Source organism: Rissa tridactyla, chromosome 1 (assembly GCF_028500815.1).
Source record: "Rissa tridactyla isolate bRisTri1 chromosome 1, bRisTri1.patW.cur.20221130, whole genome shotgun sequence".
Lineage (NCBI taxonomy): Eukaryota > Metazoa > Chordata > Aves > Charadriiformes > Laridae > Rissa > Rissa tridactyla.
Genome location: NC_071466.1, coordinates 123,058,203 through 123,080,568, shown reverse-complemented (window position 1 = coordinate 123,080,568; position 22,366 = coordinate 123,058,203). Strand labels below are relative to the sequence as shown.

Genomic DNA, 22,366 nt, shown 5'->3' with positions numbered 1-22,366 from the left:
CCTGAGCCATCCTGCACAGCGTGCCTCCCCCTCCTGTTCCTGAAGTGCTGTGCTGTTCAGGCAGGTGTGTTTCCCATACCCCCTCCTTCTTCTGGATCTAATAATCACCTACTGGACAGGTGCTGGGTTAGTAGATGTGCGTTGTTTTTGAGTTGTGTGGGTGTTTTGTTTTGATGTGGAAGCAGTATGTTTCTGCCAAACAGAAAACCGTGTGGCCCCAACAGAGCAAACGTTTCCTGTGGGGCCGGTGGCTTGCCATTTCATCCACCAGTTTTCATTAAAAGCTTGGTCAAAAGTAAAGCGGAACCTGTTGTGCCTGGCCTTAGCAAGTCCATTTGAAAAGTGTTTGTCGACCGCATGGCCATCTTGTTATTTTTTGAAAATTAATAATTAGTGTTCGAAGTCCTGACTTTTTTCAGAGTCTAGGTGAGTCTAGGTTATATTTAGGATGAAGCATAGTAGAAAATAAAAGCTTGTCTGTTCCCTAAACCATTTCTCACTTTATAAAGATTATTTTTGTAGGTCCGGGAGCTGATTCCCACAAGCCTGGTAGTTCGTAGCTTCCAGGTACCGCTGATAAGTTTAAGATAAATGCACTGATTTGGTGTTACCTGGCATTCAAACTGTGGAAAAAAAACATAAATGGCGGGGAAAAAACCACCAAACAACAACATAATGAAATACTTTAAAGAACTAGGGGCTGGTTGTTTTTATAAAGATTGTCCAAACTCCTATCTGACCACCCTACTTGCATTCAGTACATTTTGAGTACTTTTTTAAAATACATTTTAAGTTGCATGTTTGAAATACCATGTACCGCTCAGCTTTCATAACTAGATTAAATTTTTTTACATTCAACTAGACAAGGCAACTTGGGGGGTTTGTTCAGGAGTGCCATTGCCCTGCGTGCCACGGCCCCGGGGTGCTGGCTGTCCCCCCACTTCCCTCAGCAGATGCTCTCCTGCTGCCGCTCCTGTAGCACTGCCTGCGAGGGACCGCTCTCCAGGGCTTCGCCTCCCTTTTCCTTCCTGTCAGCAGAGGCCACCCACTTGTGCTCTGCATGATGGATGTGGAAAATAGATTATTTGCTGATGCTTTTTATGTATTCAAAGCCTGTTATTTTGTCTTTGTCAAGCTAAGTGATGCTAGTTTTCACAGAGATTTTCCTTTTTTTTTTCTTGGCCCTTTTTCTTCATTCTTTTTTCTTTTCTCATCTCTTTTCACCCTTTTTTCTTCCTCCATCTTTGCTTGTCTTTTTACTGTTTGCTCTCTTTTCCTTTTTTTTTTTTTTTTTTTATTTTTGAGTGTATTTTCTAGATTGCAGCTACCAAGTTACAGTTTAACAAGTAGTTTCCCTACTGACAACAATCACTTCTTGGCAGCCCAACCATGATATACTGTTAACTTGGTTTTCCAGTACCGTATCTAATGTAGCACTCCAAATTTGGGTTATGTACTGAATTTCAGGCCAAGTGTTGGTTGAAATACTCGCTTGGCTGAGTAAGGTACAGTCAGCTGTGTTTGTTCTCTGGCAGGGGCATAAGGAAAGCCCAATAGTCAAGTTCTATGCTGTTTTGTCTTTCTAATTTCCTAATCAGTTTACTTACACACTGTCGTGATAGAATCCAGTTCCCAAGTGTGTCTTCTGAGGGCAATTTTGTAGCAGGCAGGGTTTGCCAGTCTTTCACTTATTTTAATGAGGACATTCCTGAAGGCTGAAGAACTCCCTATAAAGTAAAATATTATTTTATTATATTTCTTCATGTTGACTTCTGTGAACGAAGAGGAAAAAAGAGAAATAGAAAGAAAAACAAATGAGAAATCATTATTTAAAATCAGCCATCATTAAAAGACTTTGCTGTAGATAACATCTCCTCAGGACTTTTCAAGCTTTATTTCTTATATTATGCTTAAGTCTCATGGAAAGATTCATGTTTGTTTAGTATCTTTTAAAACACAGTTGCCTGAAATGGTGACACAACCACATCTGGGCAGAGTATTCCTTGCATGGAATAGGCAAGTTTTTTCTGTTTATTGAATATGAAGTTTTCTTGTTCAATGTGTTCTTCTGCTATACTGTGCACTTGCTGTCTGTGTGGTTTCCAATTTAATAGCAGATTTGGAGAGAGCTAGCATTTGAAATGCTCTTACAACTATTTTGATCAATAGCTCTGAAGAATTAACTATAATAATATTAACCAAAAGCAAAACTAAATGATGTGCACATAAAAAAGGACAGTGAACAGTAGTAAAATTTATATCCCCCCCCTTTTTTTTTAATTTGAAGCATCCTGATATCATGCTAATGATGAGTACAGATGTTCAACATAAAGTGCTTTTCATACTAGGCAAAACATGGTTGATTTTTTTGCATTTAAAAAACCCAAAGAACATCTTATTTTTTGTGCGTGTGTGAATGAGCTGAGAAAGATTGGAGCTGAAGTTTAAAACCTGATGACTTTTATTATATGTTGCTTTTATTCCTCATTGGTAGGCCTGAAAGATTCACTTAACCCCCAAAATTCAAAAAAGTGCTTTTGACATTCTTTTGATGATCTTGGGGTTTAATTTTATGTATTAGAGAACAAAGAAAGCAAACAACTCAGATATGAGTTTAAGAGAATAAGAAATAGTTTAAAACCATTTATGAAGATGGAAGGGCATGTCATTAAAAATTAAGTAAGACTTGTTGCTGGGTTGCTAAGCGTTTCGTGTGGTGACAGTCTACCCCAAACCTCTGCTAGCAAACAGGACTCCATTGAATCTCAGCATGTCCCCCATTAAACCGTCACATCTCCGAAAGTTAGAAAGCTCATTAATGGCTTTCCACTGTGAAACAATAAAGAATATGTTTGCTGACTAGTCAGTAATTAGTGCCAATTAGTTTTTGTCCCTCATGATAGAAATACTCTGGTTCAGTTATTCCAGAGCTAAAAGAAATTTACTTTTTTAAAAAGCCTTTTGTATTCATGTAGGTGTATTTTACTGTCAGCAATCTCCTTTTATTTGAAAATTCAAATACCTCTTCAGCCCACTAGACCTGTGAGAACATGAGCTCATTTCCCAGTCTCCTGCTTCTTTGTTGAAATAGCTCAGTTCACTGACTCAGCAGCCCCCCAGACACCAAGCCATTAGTGTCATAGTTCAGTCCTCTCTTCTCTCATTGGTATTTGTTGTTACGAAGTAGTAGAAAATTTAGATAGTGTAAAATAGAGCAGAAAGTGCAGAAAATACACTTGAATTTTTCCTTCTGCCCCTTTGTACTAGTAACATGCATGGAGTCAGCTGAGGGTCCAGCTGGACTCCAGGAAGTGTGGTCTTAAGGTAACAGGAAAATAGAAATTCGTTTCCACTGTCCTCATGGAAATAAGGTGGGTGTTGCTGACGTTCAGGCATTCTTCCACAGATTACCTTCCAACAGGGACTACACCATAGTCACAGTTCGCATCTTGGGGGTTCTACTTTTGCAGGTCTTGGATTTCTTCCTACCCTGTATTACAACATGTGCCTTAAAGCACTTATTTACTTTTAAAGACCATTATAAGGATTTTGGTGTTTGTGGACATAGTTTGAGGAGTGCTGGTGAGTGCAGCTTGTTCAGCACAAGCACTAGCAGCATTCTCGGTGACAGATCAACCATAGGGCGAGACAGTCCCAAAACTAGGACCACAGAAGTTGGTCACCTGTCTGTATCAGGCTTTATAAATGGCAGAGGAAGATGGGAGGAAAATAAAACTTAATGAAGATAACCAAACACTTGTTGTTAATGAGCATTTGCATACAGTTGTGTAATTGAAATAGAAATGTATGCTGTAAAAAGCTAAACAATCATTCTACTTCCCTGCTTCCCTCTCCCCCAACCCCTATCCAGCTCTTTTCTTAAGGAATCTTACTTTTTTTTCTCTGAAGCCCCACTAGGTATACGTATTTATAAGACATCCAAGAAAACTGTGATTCTTCGATTAATGTTTCCAAAACTAGAAAGGAAATAACACAGCCAGCACACAAAAAAAAAGAAGAAAAAATAATTTTTTTTACTGGTGTAATACCTATGTAACGTTTGATCTGTATCTGAAGTAAAGGTTGGTGTAGAACATCACCCTGAAGGTATCTCTTGCTGTGAATGGATTGTGAATGTCAGCCTTGACAGGTATACTCTGGTGATGTTATAAAGCATATGTGGCTTATTTTAAGCAAAGCTGTCCATATTTTTGTCTTGTCTTGTTGGAATATTGCTACTTTCTCCCTGGTGTCTGTCACTTCTTTGTCATCCGTAAGCTGAGAAATGTCTTGTAAAATCTTGTTAGCTGGTTTTAATTGTTTTTCTTCGTGCTAACTTCTAAAAGCCATTACATCTAACTTAAAAGATACATGGTATTTTTACTGATACTGTAGTAGAAATTACTTTTTTTTTTTTGTGATAGGGTTCATAAATCCCAGTTGTTGCAAACCTTGCACTTTGGGTGCTTTGTATCTTCTGTACTTTTAAGCCCCAAATCCTGCAAAGAACTGCCCATGACTTGTTCAGTGACTTTGTATGGAACTATGTAATTGCCAAGCTTAAACGCATGCTTCAGTTCTTGTAGGGTCTGAGTCCATCTCTCTTTGCAAAAGCCTGCTGGTAGGGGTGTTTGACAGCACCTGGGGATCCCTGAGAGGGAGAGAAGGAGCTGGTGTTTTTGCTTGCTTCTGTCTGCCAGCTTCCTGTCTCCCATACAAAAAGAGCAACTAACATGCTATTGATGATGTGTCCAGGGGCAAAAAAAAATCAGGCAAATAAATAGAATCTGAAGAGTCCACTAAATGGATTGTATTGATGTTTTGCCATTCAGTGAGTAAATAATGTCAGTAAAACTTGTGCTGTCATTTAATCACGTGCATTCACTTGGCTGTGGAGTGTCTTGTCTAAGTAGTTAAGCTATGTCTTGCCGAAATCTTGCAGACAAGAAACTGAATGAAAGTGTTCATGTTAGCTGTGTTTTGCATTTGACTGGATTTATTTTTTTTATGGGACAGCTTCTCTCATAATTATATAATTGTATGTGAATATATCAACAGTTATGACAAAAATGCCCATGAAGTGTGGGGGTACTAATATGGAAGATGAAGCAATCCAAAGGAAAACAAGTTCATCACACTATGTCAGCATCCTTTTTTTAAAAGGAAAAGTCCCCCCTAGTAGAGAATTAGAATGGTTTTCATGGTGACAATTCTATGTTTGACTGAGAGGCATCAGCAAAAAGTGAACACCAAAAAAGTCTCTGAAATGTTGGTCAAAACTTAGGAGAACTTGAATAAGAGCTTCAATAAAACTGGGGAAAAAGGATTTGGAAACACAGAAGTATTAAAAAATAGGGGTTGAAATAGTTCATTTGTTCATGGTATGAATGACCCCCTATTATTATAGGAAAGAAGAGAGGACATAGATGATAGAGTATATAGCTTGACATATTTAAGGGGTTGGGAGGCTTCCAGGCCATGCTGTAAAAGTAGAGTTTGAAGTCAGTTTGTGGCCTCAGCCTTTCCATTAGTGGGGTTAAATCAGGAGGATTTTTGTTGTTGACTGTTGCAGAGATTCACTCTGAAGTGGAAGCAAAGAGCGGCATTGTGTGTCCTTCTGTAGTATAAGGTGCCTGTGTAACAGCCAAGATCTGACTTTCTCTGTGTCTTGGGTCTCCTAAATGCTTGTTCAGCTGATAGGGGAACGACCCATCTTGGTAAAAAGCCTCTTTATAGTAGAACTGCTGCTTCAGGGTGATGACTAGGGTAAAATGGGTCACAATTTAAGAAAACAACCTAATGAACATCACTTGAATTCCTGGAGCTGAGCATATGTTTCTATTTCAGCACTAATGTGCAGCGAGCTTTGGTTAATTTATTTTAGGGGTAACTAGGTGTTCAATACCTAGCCTTCATGCATGGAAAACAAAAATTATTTATGAGCTGTGCAATAGTAGAGACATAACGTACTGAGAGCCCCTTTGGGACTTGCAAGGTGATGGGTGCCTAGGGTCTGTGCTGCCTTGCTGAGCTCAGCGTAGCATAGGCAGGGCCCCAGGGGTCATGGAGAACACCTGTAAAATACACCGTGGGATCATTTAAGTCCTGTGAAGGTTTCTCTTGCTCATCTTTCTAAGGGTAGCAGGCAGAGAGATGCCAGCTAAAGGCGATGCTGTTGTTGAAATAGCACTGAGGCTTCAGCTGAGCTTTGTAAAGCAGGTCATGGAGCACGCTTCAAACATTAATTTAGTTTCACGCTAACAAGGTAGAAGGTTCCCAGTAATACTCATCTTACTTAGGACGGACTGCAGGCAGAAACCATACTATTAGCTCACCTAGGTAAGTCACTGGTAGGAAAGGGCTGGAGTAGCTGACTCCCTGTCATACTTCTAGCGCATTTATCCTGCTCAGAAATAGGCCACATACTTTATCGACTACAGTATTAGGCAGATCTCTATCATTTAACAAACTCTGAGACTCAGCGAATCTCTGCAGCCCACAGGAGCTGAAGTTCCTGCTTGAACAGTAGCTCAGCTACTCTGTCGATTTGTGTCTGAAAATACCCCAAACAAAAGCAAATGGTGTTTCAGCACTTTAGTAAGAGAGACAGATGGGGAGCACGGTGCTGTGTGATACATGGTGGAGGTCACGGCGGGACAGAAACAATGTCAAATCTACATTTTGTGATACCGGATTGCAGCTTGATTTTTCCACACTTCAGTGTTCTTTTAAAGCCAAAGTTGTTTTCTTTCTGTGTATGTGGGGCCACTTTGCAAGTCATGGACAAAGATTTGGGTGAAATGGTGCATGATTATGTGCCATATAATACTCGCTGAAAAGACAGGAGTTGGTCACAGAAAATTATCAGAGGAGCGGGTGCCATAAAATCAAAGTTTAAATGTGCTCTGAGTAGAAGCTGCACGATGGGGACAGCGAAGTGCGGAGCCTAATGGCAAGCTGCTGTGAAGTTACAGGGCATTCTTAACTGGTGGGGGTCAGGTACTGCTGATAAGCAGGGAGGAACTAGCAATCTAATACACATGCAGGAAAATGCCATTTTTAAATGTAGGTTAAAATTTCTGGACCTGCTTCCTTCAGGGTTCAGTTGTTTCTTCCAGCAAGCAGTGTCTGAAGGTCCTTCAGCTTTCTGTGCTCTTGGGATCTGTGGGGGAAGCAGCTGCTTTGCACATTTCTGGTGCCAACAAGGGCACATTGCCAAAATGCTGGTGAGTTAACCAAGAAGAAACACATGTGGAAGAGATCATCCAAAAACAGAACTAGTGATCACTAAAAGGGTGGGATACGTAGGAGCATGGCAGGGTCTGTACGGGCTGTAGCTGCTGAGCAACACTGTATGAGATGGCTCTGGTGAGGCATTTGGCCCAACGCTGACACCAGGGCTCGGGCAACCAGTGTAAGTGCAGCTGTCGCAGCTTTCCCTTCTACAACTGTAGGCTGAAGCATTAGTGCTCTAGCAGGCGTCTTCCAGAAAGCAGCATCCTAAAATGCAATATGGGGCCTTGCAGTTACAAGGCTTGACTTCTTTTCGTGCCCTTCACCCGAAATAAAAACCAAGTTGCTTCTGGCTTTGCTTATGGGACCAGGACTTAGCCCAGCTACTTTATCCTGCTGGCAAGAAGTCCCTGTGAGCCTTCAGCAATTTGTATTGGCTTTATAAAGATCTAGCTGGCTAACCACTCTCCAGTTTCAGTTTGTTTTGATGTTTGCGTTGATTTCTTGGAAAGCCAGCCATGCTCCTGACAGGATTATCCATTGACATTACACAGTGTAAACAAAAGGCTATGAGGGACCAGACACTGCTGGCAGTGCTTGCTTCCTATGGGCTTTGGTGCTTGGATGCGGCATGCTGACTTTATTTATATATTTATTTGCCCCTTACTTGGGTAGCAGATGTTTAAGCCACCCCTTAAATTGGTAGTTAGCATTTGTTAAGCAAGTATTTTTACTGAGTGGTAGTTCAGAAGTATGTTTTAGAAGAGGACGCACACAGAGGGGATAGGTGTGTAAGTAAGTACTATTTACCTTCTGTGGGCATTTGGTTCTGTGGATGGTTTGTTTTCTTTGCTCTGCAGGGGCTTTTGTTGATGAGTACTTCGGAAGTGTCAGGGTAACTACTTCTGGTTGTTTGCTTCAAATTCATGTATTAAAATTCACTTCTCGGGCAGGGAGTCAAATTTCCCCATTGCACCTTTTAATGGGGAAATCCTAGCTCATAGTGTCATGGGCTTCTACATCAACATTGCTATATGTAAGTGCATGATTAACAGATGAGTTCCGCTGCTAAAAAAAGAGGGCAAAATATGAAAAACTGCAGTGGACACAGGTGTGGGAGCGCTGTGGAGTCTCTCACTCACTTGACTAGTGAAGTGCAAGGGCTTTTCTGCTATGTTTCAGGCAGGAGCACATTCAAGAGCTGCACTGGCCAGTGTCCTTGCTTCATGCTCTTAAATTGTATGTTGATAGTTAATCTGGCATTAGGTGGAAATGTTAAGATTGGAAAAGATATATCCATGCTGTTGTTGATAATCAAAATAAATCTCTATCTAATATCTTGCCAGAAACTTACAAGTCTTGCATTAGTGCCCCATATATCTGTCACTGGTTTCTTTAAATATCTGTATGATGGTCGTCTATGCCTAAGGGTTTGTTGTGAACTTATGACTATTTTTGCATGACAGGTCACAGTAATGAAAGGCAGTAGTAGGAATAAGGATCATTCGACAGAAGGAGAAGGAACTGGGAAGCGACCAAAAAGAAAGTGTCTTCAGTGGCATCCCCTGCTTGCCAAGAAACTCCTTGACTTCTCTGAAGAGGAGGAGGAGGAAGAAGAGGAGGAAGATATTGATAAGGTAGACTTCATTGGATGCTTTGACAATAGATCATCAATGGTGGGTCGGATTCTCCCTTGCTATGTTTTTATTTTGTTTGCTTCTAGCTGTTCTCTTTTGTGAACAAACACAGTCAATTAAAAGATGTGATGCTGTGCCCATAAGGCTATAAAGGCAAGTAGCAAATAACACAAAAAAGTGAATCATCAATCATGCTTTTAAAATCTTGGACAAAACTCTGTGTTTTTTAGTGTTAAACTGGAAGAGTTTTAACTGGGTTGTTTTAATAACGAATTGCACATCTCGATCTTGATTGCTCAAGGTGGGTTTTTGACATGGTTTTTTTACTTATTTACTTTAGACGTGAAGTTAGCCTGTGCTTGATATCTGCTTCTAGTGGCTTTGAGGACATACCAGGCTAATGGTTTTCTTTCTATATTAAAGATTAAACAAATACAAAGATGAAAAGGGAAAAAGAAGGAGAAAGTTGCCAACAATTTTACTATCTTTGCATGTGAAATTCAACACCCTCCAGAGCATTGAGAGCACAGGTGCAATAATCAGTCTCTGGTTTGACGCTTAGTGTTTTAGTATTGTTCAATGACGCTGGCCTTACCCATTTTTTATAAGGGCCCCATAATGTGGCACCTTGCAAATGTACAGTAAGACTCATCCTCTGTAACAAGAAGTGGGAATGGCTTACGGAGATGTGATGTTTCCATCACGTGGATAACATTCATATCTGCATCTCCTTGATACCTTCCTAAGGCAGGAAGGGAGAGGTCATTGCTGAGGAGACTGCCTTGACCTACATACTGGTAAGGTAGAGTGACCCTGATAAGGATATGAAGCAGCAAAGAGGAGCCTGATACTCCAACAGTGCTTTCTGTTGACCTTACAGGTCACTTTCACAATGTGGTATAAAATAGCAGTGTTGCAGTTAGGGTAGGAGATGGTTTTCTGTCTCGTACAGAAAGCAATTCCTTTCATTCAGTCAGAACTAGCCTTCTGTGGTGTGTCCCTTTTGTAGGAATGATACACTGGCCTGTAAGTGGAGAGAGCGTATTTTGGCAGCGTGTTCTGTTGAGATTTGCCCTCTGTCTCTGCATGGGCAAAAGTGCAGTGGCTGCACTGGAGCACAGCTCACAGGCTGAGTAATGAACAGCAGGAGGTAGGGCAACAACTGTTATCTGTGCACTTTCCTTCCTACGCACTCTGTAGTTGCAAACGTATGTAATTTGAGGTCCAAGGTAGCTTAGTTCACCTCATCCCACTGAGATGACTTCTAGTTTGTGGGAAGCAAGTAGGAAGGATGTCTTCCCCCCAGCCGCTTTAGGACTGTTACTGGAGAACACTCCTCAATTTAGAAATCTGCTCCACTTGCAAGTCAGAGTTTAAGTCTTGCAGAAAGTATGAATGAACCTTGGACCGTCAGGTGAGGAGGTTTGACGTAGAACTCTGGGTCTTTTGGACAGAACGGATGGCATTTGGAGACAGCTGTGTGTAGCCATGTGCGTCTCCCTTGTTCACGCATAGCATACATGGGCGCTCAGTCTCCATGAGTAACAAGGGGTAAATGAGTTTACACCCCTTCCCTTTCGGTTCTGCTAGGTGCCGCTCCTTGGTGCTGACGGTTTAGAGCAGGATGCTGATGAAACCGAAGATGATGAATCCTCAGAGCAACGAGCTCGCCGACCAATGAATGCGTTTCTCTTGTTCTGCAAACGCCATCGCGCTCTCGTGCGAAAAGAACACCCTCGCCTTGATAACCGTGGCGCAACCAAGATCTTGGCAGACTGGTGGGCTGTTCTAGATCCAAAAGAAAAGCAGAAATACACTGACATGGCCAAGGAAGTACGTACTATCTGAATGGTGGATGTAGAGGGATTTCATTACACTTTTGTCTGTTTTCTGTTTCTCAGTGTATTAAATGTTTTCTGTGGGGTCTTTCTCTTCCCTGAGCTCCTCAGTTTCCCTAGTGGGATTATGGTGCCTAGAGCTGCTGCCGTTCTTGCTTTGATTCACTTGATCCATTGGGCCAGAATGAAAAGAAATTGGTCTGTGTACACAAACTAATTTGCCTCTAGTAGTCATTGGAACAAATATATGCACTTTGTGATAGATACCACCTGAAAATTCCTGCAGCGCAAGCATTAACACGTGGATAAGAGTGTGGCCGTTAAAAACAATAAATGTTACGGTTCAGTATCAGCTGACTGTAGTGATACGTCCTTAAGCTGTGCATTTGGCATTGATAATACAGATTTCTGTTATAATACAGGTGGACCAAACCAAAAGCATAGTCAACAAATGTAGTCTCTTTTTATCTTTGATGCTAAAGAATTTTAAATTTACTAGTGTTTCATGAAGTACTCTCCCTATGTATTGCTACTGGTTTCTGATACAGCAACCTTTGGTGAGGCAGAGTCCAATACCTGAATTGGAGAGCAAGACACAGCCAGAGTCCTTTAACTGAGAGCAAGGAAAAGAGATTTATCCCCTTGCTTCACAAAATTTTATGTTACTTCAAAATTTAAATGGGGTTTCTTAGGAAATAGCTTGAGTGGTAAGTTGGCCCCAAGAAGGCTGTGGATGTTGATAGTGGAGAGTGAAAGACAAAGCCAGTTACATAGGCTGATAACATCACCCCAAACCATATCACTGTAATTACCTATGTGGTCTAGATTGTGGGTAACCATTGTATTAAATCTTTGAAAAAATAATCGAGGACTAGTGAGAAGGAAGAACATCTGTCATTCATCAAGTAATGCTAGTGTACTGCCAGTACAGATAGCTGTGAAACAGTTGGGGAAACTGTTATCTGTACCTGCCCTGTCACCCGAAGTTGTCTGCCGCTGTTAATGCATGTATATAAGGTCTGGCTGTTCAGTAGTTTGTGTGAGCATGGAAGGGTGTGAAGTGTTCTGCATGGCAGGTCCTTTTTGAAGCAGGGTCTGTAGTACCCCTGTAGCCTCCCATCTGTGACACTGTGTTGAAATACTTGAGTCTTAACTTTGACCAACCATTCCTGGTTTGTTCTGCATTCCCACTTACAAATTAGGGATGCTTCTTGAAATGTGTGGGACAAGGGCAATTAGGAGATCCAGTACAGATAGAGAGGAAGGAAAGATGAAAATGAAGAAATAATTTTTGGAAGGAACGAACCTGATGTGACTGTTTTTCTTAGCCTTTTGTATTGCTGAAGGAAATTAATTCATTAAGAAGGAAAATAATTGCAGAACTTCTCTATGAAGTGACAGATCTGAAACCATTAATCATATTGTTGTAGAAATCATTGTTCCTGTAGTGATTTATTTGTTTTTCTGGGCATGAAGAACAAATTGCATCTCCAACGTCAAAGAGAAACAATAAGTAGTTTAGATCATCACGACTAGTTCCAAGAATGTCTAAAGAGAGAGAGCATATAACTTTTATTCTTTAAACAGTTGCATGTTACAACATTAATTAGCAGCTATAATGTGCCATTGAATGTATTTGTGTCTTCACCACCAGGCCTATTCTCTGTGTGCGTGTCAGTTGTTTATTTTAACACTCACTTTTATAGTTAGGTTTACTGCTGAGACTGTCAAAAATATGTTAAGTCTTGTGTACCATTTATTGGTGTTTTGCTTTTTCCTAAGGAGAGCTCATTTAAAAGTCAAGAAGGTGAATGCCTTTGGAAGGACATAAAATTACCGTTGCATTAGTAATCTTCTGCTTGTGTACCTATACTTACAATTGTAAACACATTGAGGTTTAAAATACAAGGATGAGCTTCCATTACTTAAATGTAGCTTTTCAGTGCCCTTTGACTTCCAGTTTTCACCGCATAGCCTCTAGCCGTTGCCCTGGCAGGATGCACATCTCCCAGAGGACCCAGTGTCATATCTGCTGTCCCCACAACGTGTCTTGTGTACCCTGAGCATCTGAATCACTCTTCCAGAGGTAGGAATGGGCCTGACAGAAGTGGTCCCTACTGCAGGGGCTACAACCTATTACTTTACAGTCTTGAGAATGTTTTTACTACTTGAAGCCAGGGTTCACAAAGCCAGTTAGCTCAGATCAAGCATCAGGCAAGCAGCTTTCAGTTTCTCACCTGCTTAGTACCAGCAGTCAATACTATCTTAGCAGTATGGCATATTTACTTAACACATATCTGATTATATGGAAGATCCAAGATTTTGGAAGACAGTGAGGCACCTGAACACCTTGCCAAGTGAATTATGAGAAGTTTTCTATTGGGTTGGACATCTATCTGTGATTCCCACTGAGGGGGTAATTGGATCTATGATTCATTTAGGCACTTTTGGAAAATCCCATTATGTATCTGTCTGTACCTTGGGGTGCCTTAAATTTCCGAGCTAAAACTGGCCCCATCCTCCTTCTATTTTCAGTCTTATGATTTATGGTCTCTTGTAGCAACACCTGCCCCAGAGACCTCATACGGTGCCTGCAGAGCTCAGTGTCAGCTTCTGCTGGTGTTTTCTTCAGGACTAGGCTTTCTATTTGTATCATACAGACTTTGTAGATCATCTTAACTTTCAAAGTTTCATGATAGAGGATTTAAGCCCAGTAGCTGATAAATACACCCAAGTGGAACCACAGGTGTTCCTGACATTTGTTAGCATTTCCCTTCGCTGAGGGGAAAATGAATTCTGGCCACTCATAAATACACTCCAACATTTTTAGTTACTACAGTAATAAGGGTAGTGTTCTCCTGTTAACTTTTATGGGGCTTACTGGGAATATTCATCTGTCTTGGAAAACGTCCACTGAGATTATTATTGTTGAAGCCCCGTTTCCCTTGCTAGAAAACACTTCATTTTTAAATAACGTCCTTGCATCGGCAAGATCCAGGAAGTCGGGATTGTTTCCTGTAGGGAGCAGCCTGATGAATCCAGGCTGCTGCCATTCAGTGGCGGAGATGAACACTTCCCCCCACGAGTGCTGGGCCAGTGGTCTCACAGGTACGGTCAGCCTGGCTGGGAGCTGCCTGTCCTTGCTACACCGCTGCTTTGGCAGCTGCCTCCGAGTAGGAGGGAGCAAATGTTCTGGCTTCCTCGCTGGAGTCTGTCAAGTTCACTGGGTGACGTACGGACCATAACGTGTAGTGCAAACCCTGTGTCCTTCAGGAGTGAAAAACGGAGTGTAATATTTTCTGGGCATTTTGTTTTTTGTTAGATCTCTGGGATTCATGTGACGTTTAATAGCCAGTTGGTGGTATTTAAGCATCCATTTAAAGTTAAGCATGTGCTAACTGCTACCCTGTGGTGGAATCCACTTGTGAGCTCCTGTTCCCACCACACTGGAGAAAGCAAATCTTTTTTCTTTTATTTGGTGATGAAAGCAACTCGGGGAGTTGTGCTGAGGCGCAGCACCTTTTTTAACCTCAGCTCTAAAGTGGCATCAGTCCCACTGCATAACCCAGGCTTTCGCAAAACAGAAATGATCCATCCGACCAATCCCACAAACATATCCTCTGCTTTTTTTATCTTACGTGGAACTTCTGGAGGTGACACTGCTGGTCTGTCCATGCCACTCATGTGGGAACCAAGGTGGTGTCTTTGCATTCCAGGTTAAGGGCTCACCTTCCCCCCCACCCTCCACCTTTTAAAACGATTTTAGAGATGTCCTTAGGCTGGCTGTGTTAAGTCGGTTGAATGGAGGAAAACAGTAAGCTCTGCTATTGCCTTTGGCGTTTTCTCGTTCCTTTGTAGCTCATTTTAAGTTATCTTCTCATGACCTGGCAAGCAGAATCTATCACTTCATTTTAGGCCTCAGTCTAATAGTCACAAAAATCAATACTAAAAATCTTTCTGAGATTTGGATCAGGCCCCTGTATGCATTTCATAAAACTACTTCTTGGCCATTGTTTAACTTCTTACATTTGCATTTATCTTGAGCGTTGAAGTTGTGAAAGGGGCCGATGAGTTGTCCTCCCTCAGTTTGCTCTCTGCCCTTTGGGGAGAGTGCAGTCAATGTTCACTTCTTGGCTTTGAGAAGGAAAAAAATCCATTAATACATCAGCTCACTTGAATTGCTCTTGTTGGAAACTGATTAAAAGCTTATTGCTGCCTCATCTTGCAAATGGTATGCATTCTGGTTCTCATTTGATGGGCAGCCTGTCGGCTTGTCAAATTATTCCATAGAATAATTCAATTACTCAAAGCAGCAATGCTGGTATGAAGAGTTTATGTACCTCATTGCTAGCGATTCTGTGCTTTTTCACTCTGCAGGCTGGAAACATGATTTGTGAGTGGGCTGTGGCTTTAACAATGGAAAGCAAAGCTGCTTCTCTCTCTATTTCCTTTCCCTTCTCCCCTTCCCCCCTCCCCATCCCTTCCATCCACCAGGCTATTTTTGTGGTGTACTGAGCTCCCAAACCAAGCTGAGGGAAAGGGAAAAGGGGCGAGGTGAGAGGTGTCGCAGTCCTTAGTTTGCAGATTTAACACATAGACCCTATTCAGAAAATACAGTGTGTATGTGGGTCAGCGGTCCCTGCACATTTTTATTATTCATAGCCATTTCTATAAATATAGGACTTCACACAGCGGGTTCACACGGTGCTGATTCTTGTAAACGGAAATGTTTTTATCCTTACCACAGTCTGGAGGTAGCAAGTGCCAGCTGATAGGTTACGATGGAAATGAAAGTAAGCGATACAGTTGTGATGGCGATCCTGCCCCAAGGCACACCGTTTATTGATCTGGGAAAACACTGCAGTGACTCTTTCAGAGGACAAGGTTTTCAGTGCTATTTCTGTATTTGATACCCAAGGGATTTTTTTCCCCCCTCCTGGGTGTGTGTTTCTGTGCAGGCATGTGCATGAAACGTAGGTGCTTCTCCATGCTGTATCCTGGGCTGATGACAGCTTGGGGGGTGGGAACAAGTGGAATCACAGAAGAAACTTCCTGCAGCTGCCCTGCCATGTACTTTAGGATAAAACTGCTCTTTTTGTTGGTTATTGCCATTGAGAGCTACCTAGTGCATGAGGAGGTATTGGGTTCCTTCTCCCTGTGCTGAGCACTGGTACTTACTGGGCAGGCTCCCACAGCAGCCAGTGCTGTAAGCCCCTATCAGTTGTTAGGCAAACATTTGCAGCTGGAATGCGTGGCATGTTCCTCTGATTCGCCCGGTCTCCACTTCACATAGCAACACATCTAAAATACTGAAATGTGTTCTTTTTATTGCTGTTAACATTCAAAAATCTTGCTTTGGTCTGGTCAGCAAGATACTTGGGAAGATGTCACTGTTGCGTTTTGTGAAGAAAATAAGTCCCTATCCTTCCCTCTACCCCCCAAACTGTGTAGAATCCAGACCTTTTCCGCTACCCCTCCATGTGTAGTCTGGTATGGTTCAGTTTTCTGCCTCATACCAAGAATATAGCAAACAACTGAGGTGTGTGCTGAGTGCTTAAGGCCAAAGAAAGTTTTAAATGGTCCCAGTTTATTTTATGCAGCCATGCAGCATGGTACATTTTGGAAGGAAGGCTGGGATGATGTATCAAAGTTACTGAAAATGAGATGATACTGGTAGCGGTTTATTTTCGGTGTCTGGTTTGGGAAAGCCTATGCTCAAATATTCTAAAATACAGAACTATTAGAGAAAAATGAGTGCAAGGTAAGGAGCATCATGCTGCATTTATTGCTAAATGTATGTTTTCATTTCATTCAAACTATAAAGTAAACAAAGATTGGACCTGCAAAATAATTCGAATAGCTGTCTGTCTTTCCCAGAGAGTCAGCACACAAGCACCGGGGAGCAGTTTGCAGAATCAGAACTTCAGCCTGGCTCTGGGTGATAAACCCTGAGGAGAGCAAAGAGAAACCCCACTTTTTTAAATACAGCTCTACTTATCTTATTTCTTCTTATCAAATTGTGTTTGTGGTCAGACTGTAAGCATGTGATTAAACTGTTAAAAAATCAAGACATTTAAGGGTTATTTACTGTATTAAATCTTCTCACACGCAGTGCACTCTATTGCCCTGTGGACAGTATAATGTCATAACTGGCATGACTGGTGATTTTCCTTTTCTTTTCTAGTACAAGGATGCATTTATGAAGGCAAATCCGGGGTACAAGTGGTGCCCCACAACAAACAAACCTGTTAAAACCCAAGCATCCACTGTTACAAACAGGAAAAAACTATGGGCCTTAGCATCAGATACTGCAAAAGATATACCAAGCCCGAGGAAAACGACAAAAAGTGAAGAAATGCCACAGCTTAACTTTGGGATGGCAGGTGAGATTTCCGTCCATGTTACTCAGACATAGCATTCGCATTTTGTTTGAGAAAGTGGTGTTGAAATCGAACTGTGATAACCAGTTTTCTTTACTGCACATGGTACTGTAGTGCAAATAACTTTCATGTCCCGAATTAGCTTGCAAAGACTCTACTTAAAACTCTGCATAACAACTACCTAAAATTTTCCTTAGTGCATGATTGCTTTCAAGAGTCAGGTACAGATGTGGCATCATAACCCATACCCCAACTGGGGTCTGGATTTGCTTGATTTTTAATTCTGTTTTATCTGCTGTTTGAGATTTTCAGTTTCTAGTCAAAAAGGAAAATGCTGATTGTGTGCATTCTTTTTCTTTTTCATTGAGCGTTGTACTATGATTAGTAATCTGCTGTTTACAAAAACAATTTATGGATGTCTGTAAAGTTGGAGGTGTCAACATTCTTGTGGATGAATGTACTGCTGGAGCTAACTTTTTGTAATTAAATCAAGAGAAGAGTAATTTAATTTCACTTAAAACATGCACTTTTGCCCATTATACCTTGGAGGAGAGGATTCTAACCTTTTAAACATTTAAAAAAAAAAAAAATCAAATCTGTGAATAAGTGTAGGTGGAGTGCCTGAACTGGTGAAAGGCAGATAATCTCTCACTGCTGGCTTATCCACAAATAGCAGAACTGTTGCAATCATGACCTTAAAATACAGAGACATGAATGTTAAATACTGACAGCCGAAGAACCTAACAGTCAATGTGGAAAATAATTTTTTCGCCCACCACCCTTTTTTTTTTTTTCCCCATTTTTGCGGTTTAAAGGTTCTAATTTTATAAATACTGATATATTTGAAACTTTGTCCGATCCTACTTAGTTTTTGACAAATGCGTGGCAGATAGGACTTTTCTGCTTAGAGAGATCGTGAGCTGGAGAGTGGAAAATGGTTTTATGGAACAAGTATAAAAGGATAAAAAGGCATGTACACCTTTTTGACAGTATAGTGGTATGAAAATTCCTGTAATGAAATTCCTTCTGGCTATGAAGGAACTGTGAAATGTGATCAAAAGAAAGTTTTTTGTGCTACATAGTTATGATATGTGGGAGACCAGTTCTAAAAATCGCAAGTCCCTTCATCCCATTCTGCTTTTGCTATCAAGAGGAGTAATTTCTATGCTCCTTATAGGCTTACTGACTTAACACAAAGAACAAGTAATAGGTCTTGGTCTACCTGTTTGCCATCCCCCACCGCTCCTGCTGGTCTACTCAAATGTCGAGTTTCTGAGTACAGAGAGATCTTGAATCAACGTCTGTCAGAGTAGAGGACAGAAAACTTAAGAATTAATTAGAAATTAATCTAATCCATTGTTTTATCTACAGAGCCATTCATTTCTGAAGGAAGGCCCTTTTGTGCTACATCTGATTTAATGTTTTTTATTATTATTTATTTAACTGCAGACTGAGTCAATGAGCATAATAATTCATAGGGGTCTCACTCCAGTCCTTATGCCAATGAAGCCTGACTATTTCTGGAGTATAACAATAGCTCATAAGGTAACGACAGCTTCTGACAGAGATGTTAACAGCATCCAAATCATGACAAGTCTGCCATGCCAAATGGATTACTGTTTTGTCAGCTATATACCAGTTTGTGCTAAATGAGTTTTGTTGTGTTCTTCTCTCCGTGACTTCATAGGATAGTTCAGTTCAACTCTAACTCTTCTATCCAGCACAGCCTCTTTTAAAATGCAGGCAGCTGTATACTAGCCAATGAACTAAAATATAGCTGAACCACCTCAAAAACACTTTTACCTTTGAAAGGCCACTGACTGTCTTGCATCTTCAAAGCAGATAGCTTCCTTAAGACAGGGATTATATGATTCCACAATCATTCCAGGAAGTCAGTTTTACTTGTTGGTAGTTGTTAATCCTGCCTTGATTGCTTTTTAAATGTTACATTTCATTTTGGAAAATGCAATATGTAGAGAGTAAGATCTTCCTTTCTTTTTTTTCTAAGCCTCTCATATTGACTCGTCATTGTGTCAAGAGGCTGAGGTGTGGCAGCAGCATTGGGCTTCTGACTTGCGGACCCCACTAGTGGTGTCCATGCTCATGCAGCCTGGAAGCTGTAATTGAGCATGTTTTTCTCATGACATGGCTCACCTGTCATCTGTTGTAGGGCATAGGGCCAAGACAACTGCTGTTCACGGGTGAACGCGACCATTGCAGCATCTACCGTCACAGCTACAGAGCAAAGTGAGCAACAGCTTTGCTATACAAATGTGCAAGATTCCCAATACTTTCACATTTCTGCATCAGAAGAAAAACCTCTGAGCCAAAAAGCCTTTTAGTGAAGCGAAGGGTAGAAAAAAGACACTTCCTTGAGTAGGCAATATCTTGATAGAGATGCAATTTTTGGTTTTTTTAGAAAGAAGCTTAATTCTGCACCCAGGTAAAAGTTAGTTGAAACTGGCACCTGCTGGCCTTCTTTCTACTTAGTTCTTCCACAGTTCTTTATTTCCTCTGACTGAAAAAACGTGATGATGAACAAGCCAGCCTGCTGAGTGTCCAAACCCGACCAATACTAACAAAGTATGTCGTTCCCAAATAGTGAGATGGTTTTAAGTTTCTTCAATATTAAAAACTGTTGAGAAAGTCATGAATCGCCTCCCATTCTGCAAGTCAAATGTCTGTGCTATTTTCTCACTACTGTTGATTTAACTGTAAATTGCTTTAAAAATAGCACTTAAAATTCTTAATTCTTCAAACCAGTAAGTTCCTCGTGTCATAAAAGAAACATTGTTGGGCTGAGAAGGCACTATAAACATATGGCAGTGTCTGCATATGTACATTTTGTCTTCCCTTAGATGGAGTTCTTTTGTAATTTGAAACCTTAGTGGAAGGATTTTTGTTTTTATCATGATCAGACATCTAAGCACCAGCCCTCTGCTACAGCTGCAGCATAAGTATTCAAGGTCTTTAAGGACCAAATTAAACTTGCTTTCCACTTAGCTGTCATTTTTTTCCTTCCTCTTAATTTTCATATTTAAATAAACAGTCTTAAGTATTTTCTTACTTGGGGAAAAAGCAGTCCTATCCTTGTCCTGTTACTTAAGCTACTTATTTGAAGGGCAGAAAGCTGAGACCACCAAGAAGATATTTAGAGGCAGGGGAAGAATTTTAGAGCCATAAACTGGGTGTTCTCCAGTTGTCCAAAACTGAGGAGGGGGAAGAAGATCCACAGGTAATTAAAGTGGAGCACAAGAGAGGAGTGGGGAGCCATCAGTGTGATGTGGGCCTAAGAAAGTGCTTTACTGCAGCATGTCAGACAAAGTGTTTTCAAGACCTGTAGAGTTAATGCCATTGAACAGGGCACAGCTCATCTGATGTGGTTGCCCTGCTGGTCATTGACATACAAGAAAGATGAACTCCACCTGGAATAACTGGAGAGGAGAGCTATCTGATCGATGGGGGCCATGGGAGATGGACAGGCTAGATGACATGAGGAGATCTTGATTTGCTTAGGCTAGGAAAGCAAGTGGAAGAAGAGTAGGGCGATTCCTGTAAACACAGAAGAGGGAAATACCATTTAGGTAGAACACAAAAAAAAAAGAGGAGGAAGAATGTATGCCTCCTGGTCCTGAGTAAATTTAAACTGAAAACTTGAAAAAAGCTTTCACTTCTTAGATTTGGGTTTTGCAACAGCCTTCTTTCCAATGGGAACTAAGAAAGTAGAAAGCAACCAGCCAAGCTCTTAGTGTTTAATATGAAGCTCAGTAAGTTTATGATGGGCCTAAAGATCTCTTGCCATCTTTCCTGCCTCCAAATTAACTGCCTGCTCAGGCATTATCTTTCAAGGTACATGTTCACATGTCACTTCTAAATTGCTCTGGTATCTTCTTGTTTGAAGGACTGAACGGTTTCTGATCAAGTATTTTGATGGCAAAAAGTGCTGTGCTGACAGGATCACTTCACTTAGAATTATGCTTAGGTACTTGCTGGCCCGTCCCGTTTTCTGTCTCCATTTCTTCAAACACTTCTTGTTACTAGATCCTACACTTCTGATAGTGCCTTGTTTCTTTGTAGAAACTTAATATCTTTTGTTCCCTTTTTTGTTTAAAAGTTTAAAAAAAAAAACAAAACAACCTACGAAAACCCCACATACCTTCTACCTGTTTACTATGGTAAATGAAAAAATCAATTACAGTTGAACATTGGTTTTAAAGCCAGATGCTATTTAGGCTGTGTTCTTAAGATAATGAGCCACTCTTCTATCCTTGAGATAGTGGTTGAGCCTGATTTATTCACATTGCCTTCCTCTGCTTCTATTTGCTGCTGTTGTAAGAGAGTATTGAAAAAGCTTAGCCAGTGAATGTCAGTGCAAGATGCTGTCTGTGTGAGAACTTTTGGCAGCATCTGTGCTATTGAATTAAACAGCACCAGTGAGTATTCCCATAAACTGGACCTTGATCATCTGTAGCACTAAATCATTTGGAGCTTTACAGGTACAGGTTTGGCCCACGTCAGCTGAGAAACTCAACAAATTCCCCAGCACCGCTCATGAGTGGGAATGGGCCAGGGGATTTCCCAGTGGGCATTTTGGATGCAGCTATTGTGCATCCAAATTTTGCGTAACAAAATGCAACCAAATGGACAAGGGTAATTGTGCCAGTTGGCCTGCATTCCAGGGAATGGTCCCAGGCACGTGTAATTATTGTTGTAGAGAGAGGTTTTGTATAGTTCAGTGAAAGGAAATTGGAAAATGCGAGTGCACGCTTAGTGAAACCTGGGGAAGGTTACTTATCTTTGGCCTCCTATTGTTACTGAATTTGGCATCTCAGCAATACAGCAAGGATAATGTTTCCCTTTCTCTTACGTTGTGCCTGTTGTGCAAGCCATTTGGGCCACAGACTGTCTCCCTGTCTATACATAACGTTCTGTTAAATCAGGCCCCTGCATTGCTTCCAAGGCACTCCCCCAAAATCAGACAATTAGACTTCATAATGATGAAGAGCAACCACCACTGTTCTGAGCGGAAAAGCCACTCCATGAGTAATTCAGTCCCACTGTTCACTGCTTTCACTTCTTGTTGTCGTTTCCTGAGCTCCTGAGATACGGGAAGGCTGGAGGCGAGAAGCTGTCAGCATCAAATGCTTGGAGAAAGAACATTTATATCTCCATTTTACTTTCCTCAATTATATATTGTATTGGCAGGGCAACAGGTAGGCAGGCAGCTTGCCTGGCCAGTGCCTGCGCTGTTCTGGCACAGAGGATTAAGCGCTTCATG

General features: G+C 41.2%; 1 protein-coding gene across 28 annotated transcripts in view; it reads left to right on the top strand.

Annotated features, from left to right (window-relative positions):
* BBX (BBX high mobility group box domain containing) overlaps positions 1 to 22,366 on the top strand; it is a 165,508-nt gene that overhangs the window by 77,799 nt on the left and 65,343 nt on the right. For all 28 annotated transcript variants that reach the window (XM_054190752.1, XM_054190586.1, XM_054190761.1 and 25 more), the window contains 3 exons: positions 8,700 to 8,870; positions 10,461 to 10,703; positions 16,893 to 17,091. In XM_054190752.1, the coding sequence (XP_054046727.1) occupies positions 8,709 to 8,870; positions 10,461 to 10,703; positions 16,893 to 17,091 (604 nt within the window). In that variant the 5' untranslated portion in view covers positions 8,700 to 8,708. Of the gene's footprint in view, positions 1 to 8,699; positions 8,871 to 10,460; positions 10,704 to 16,892; positions 17,092 to 22,366 lie in introns of those variants that run through there.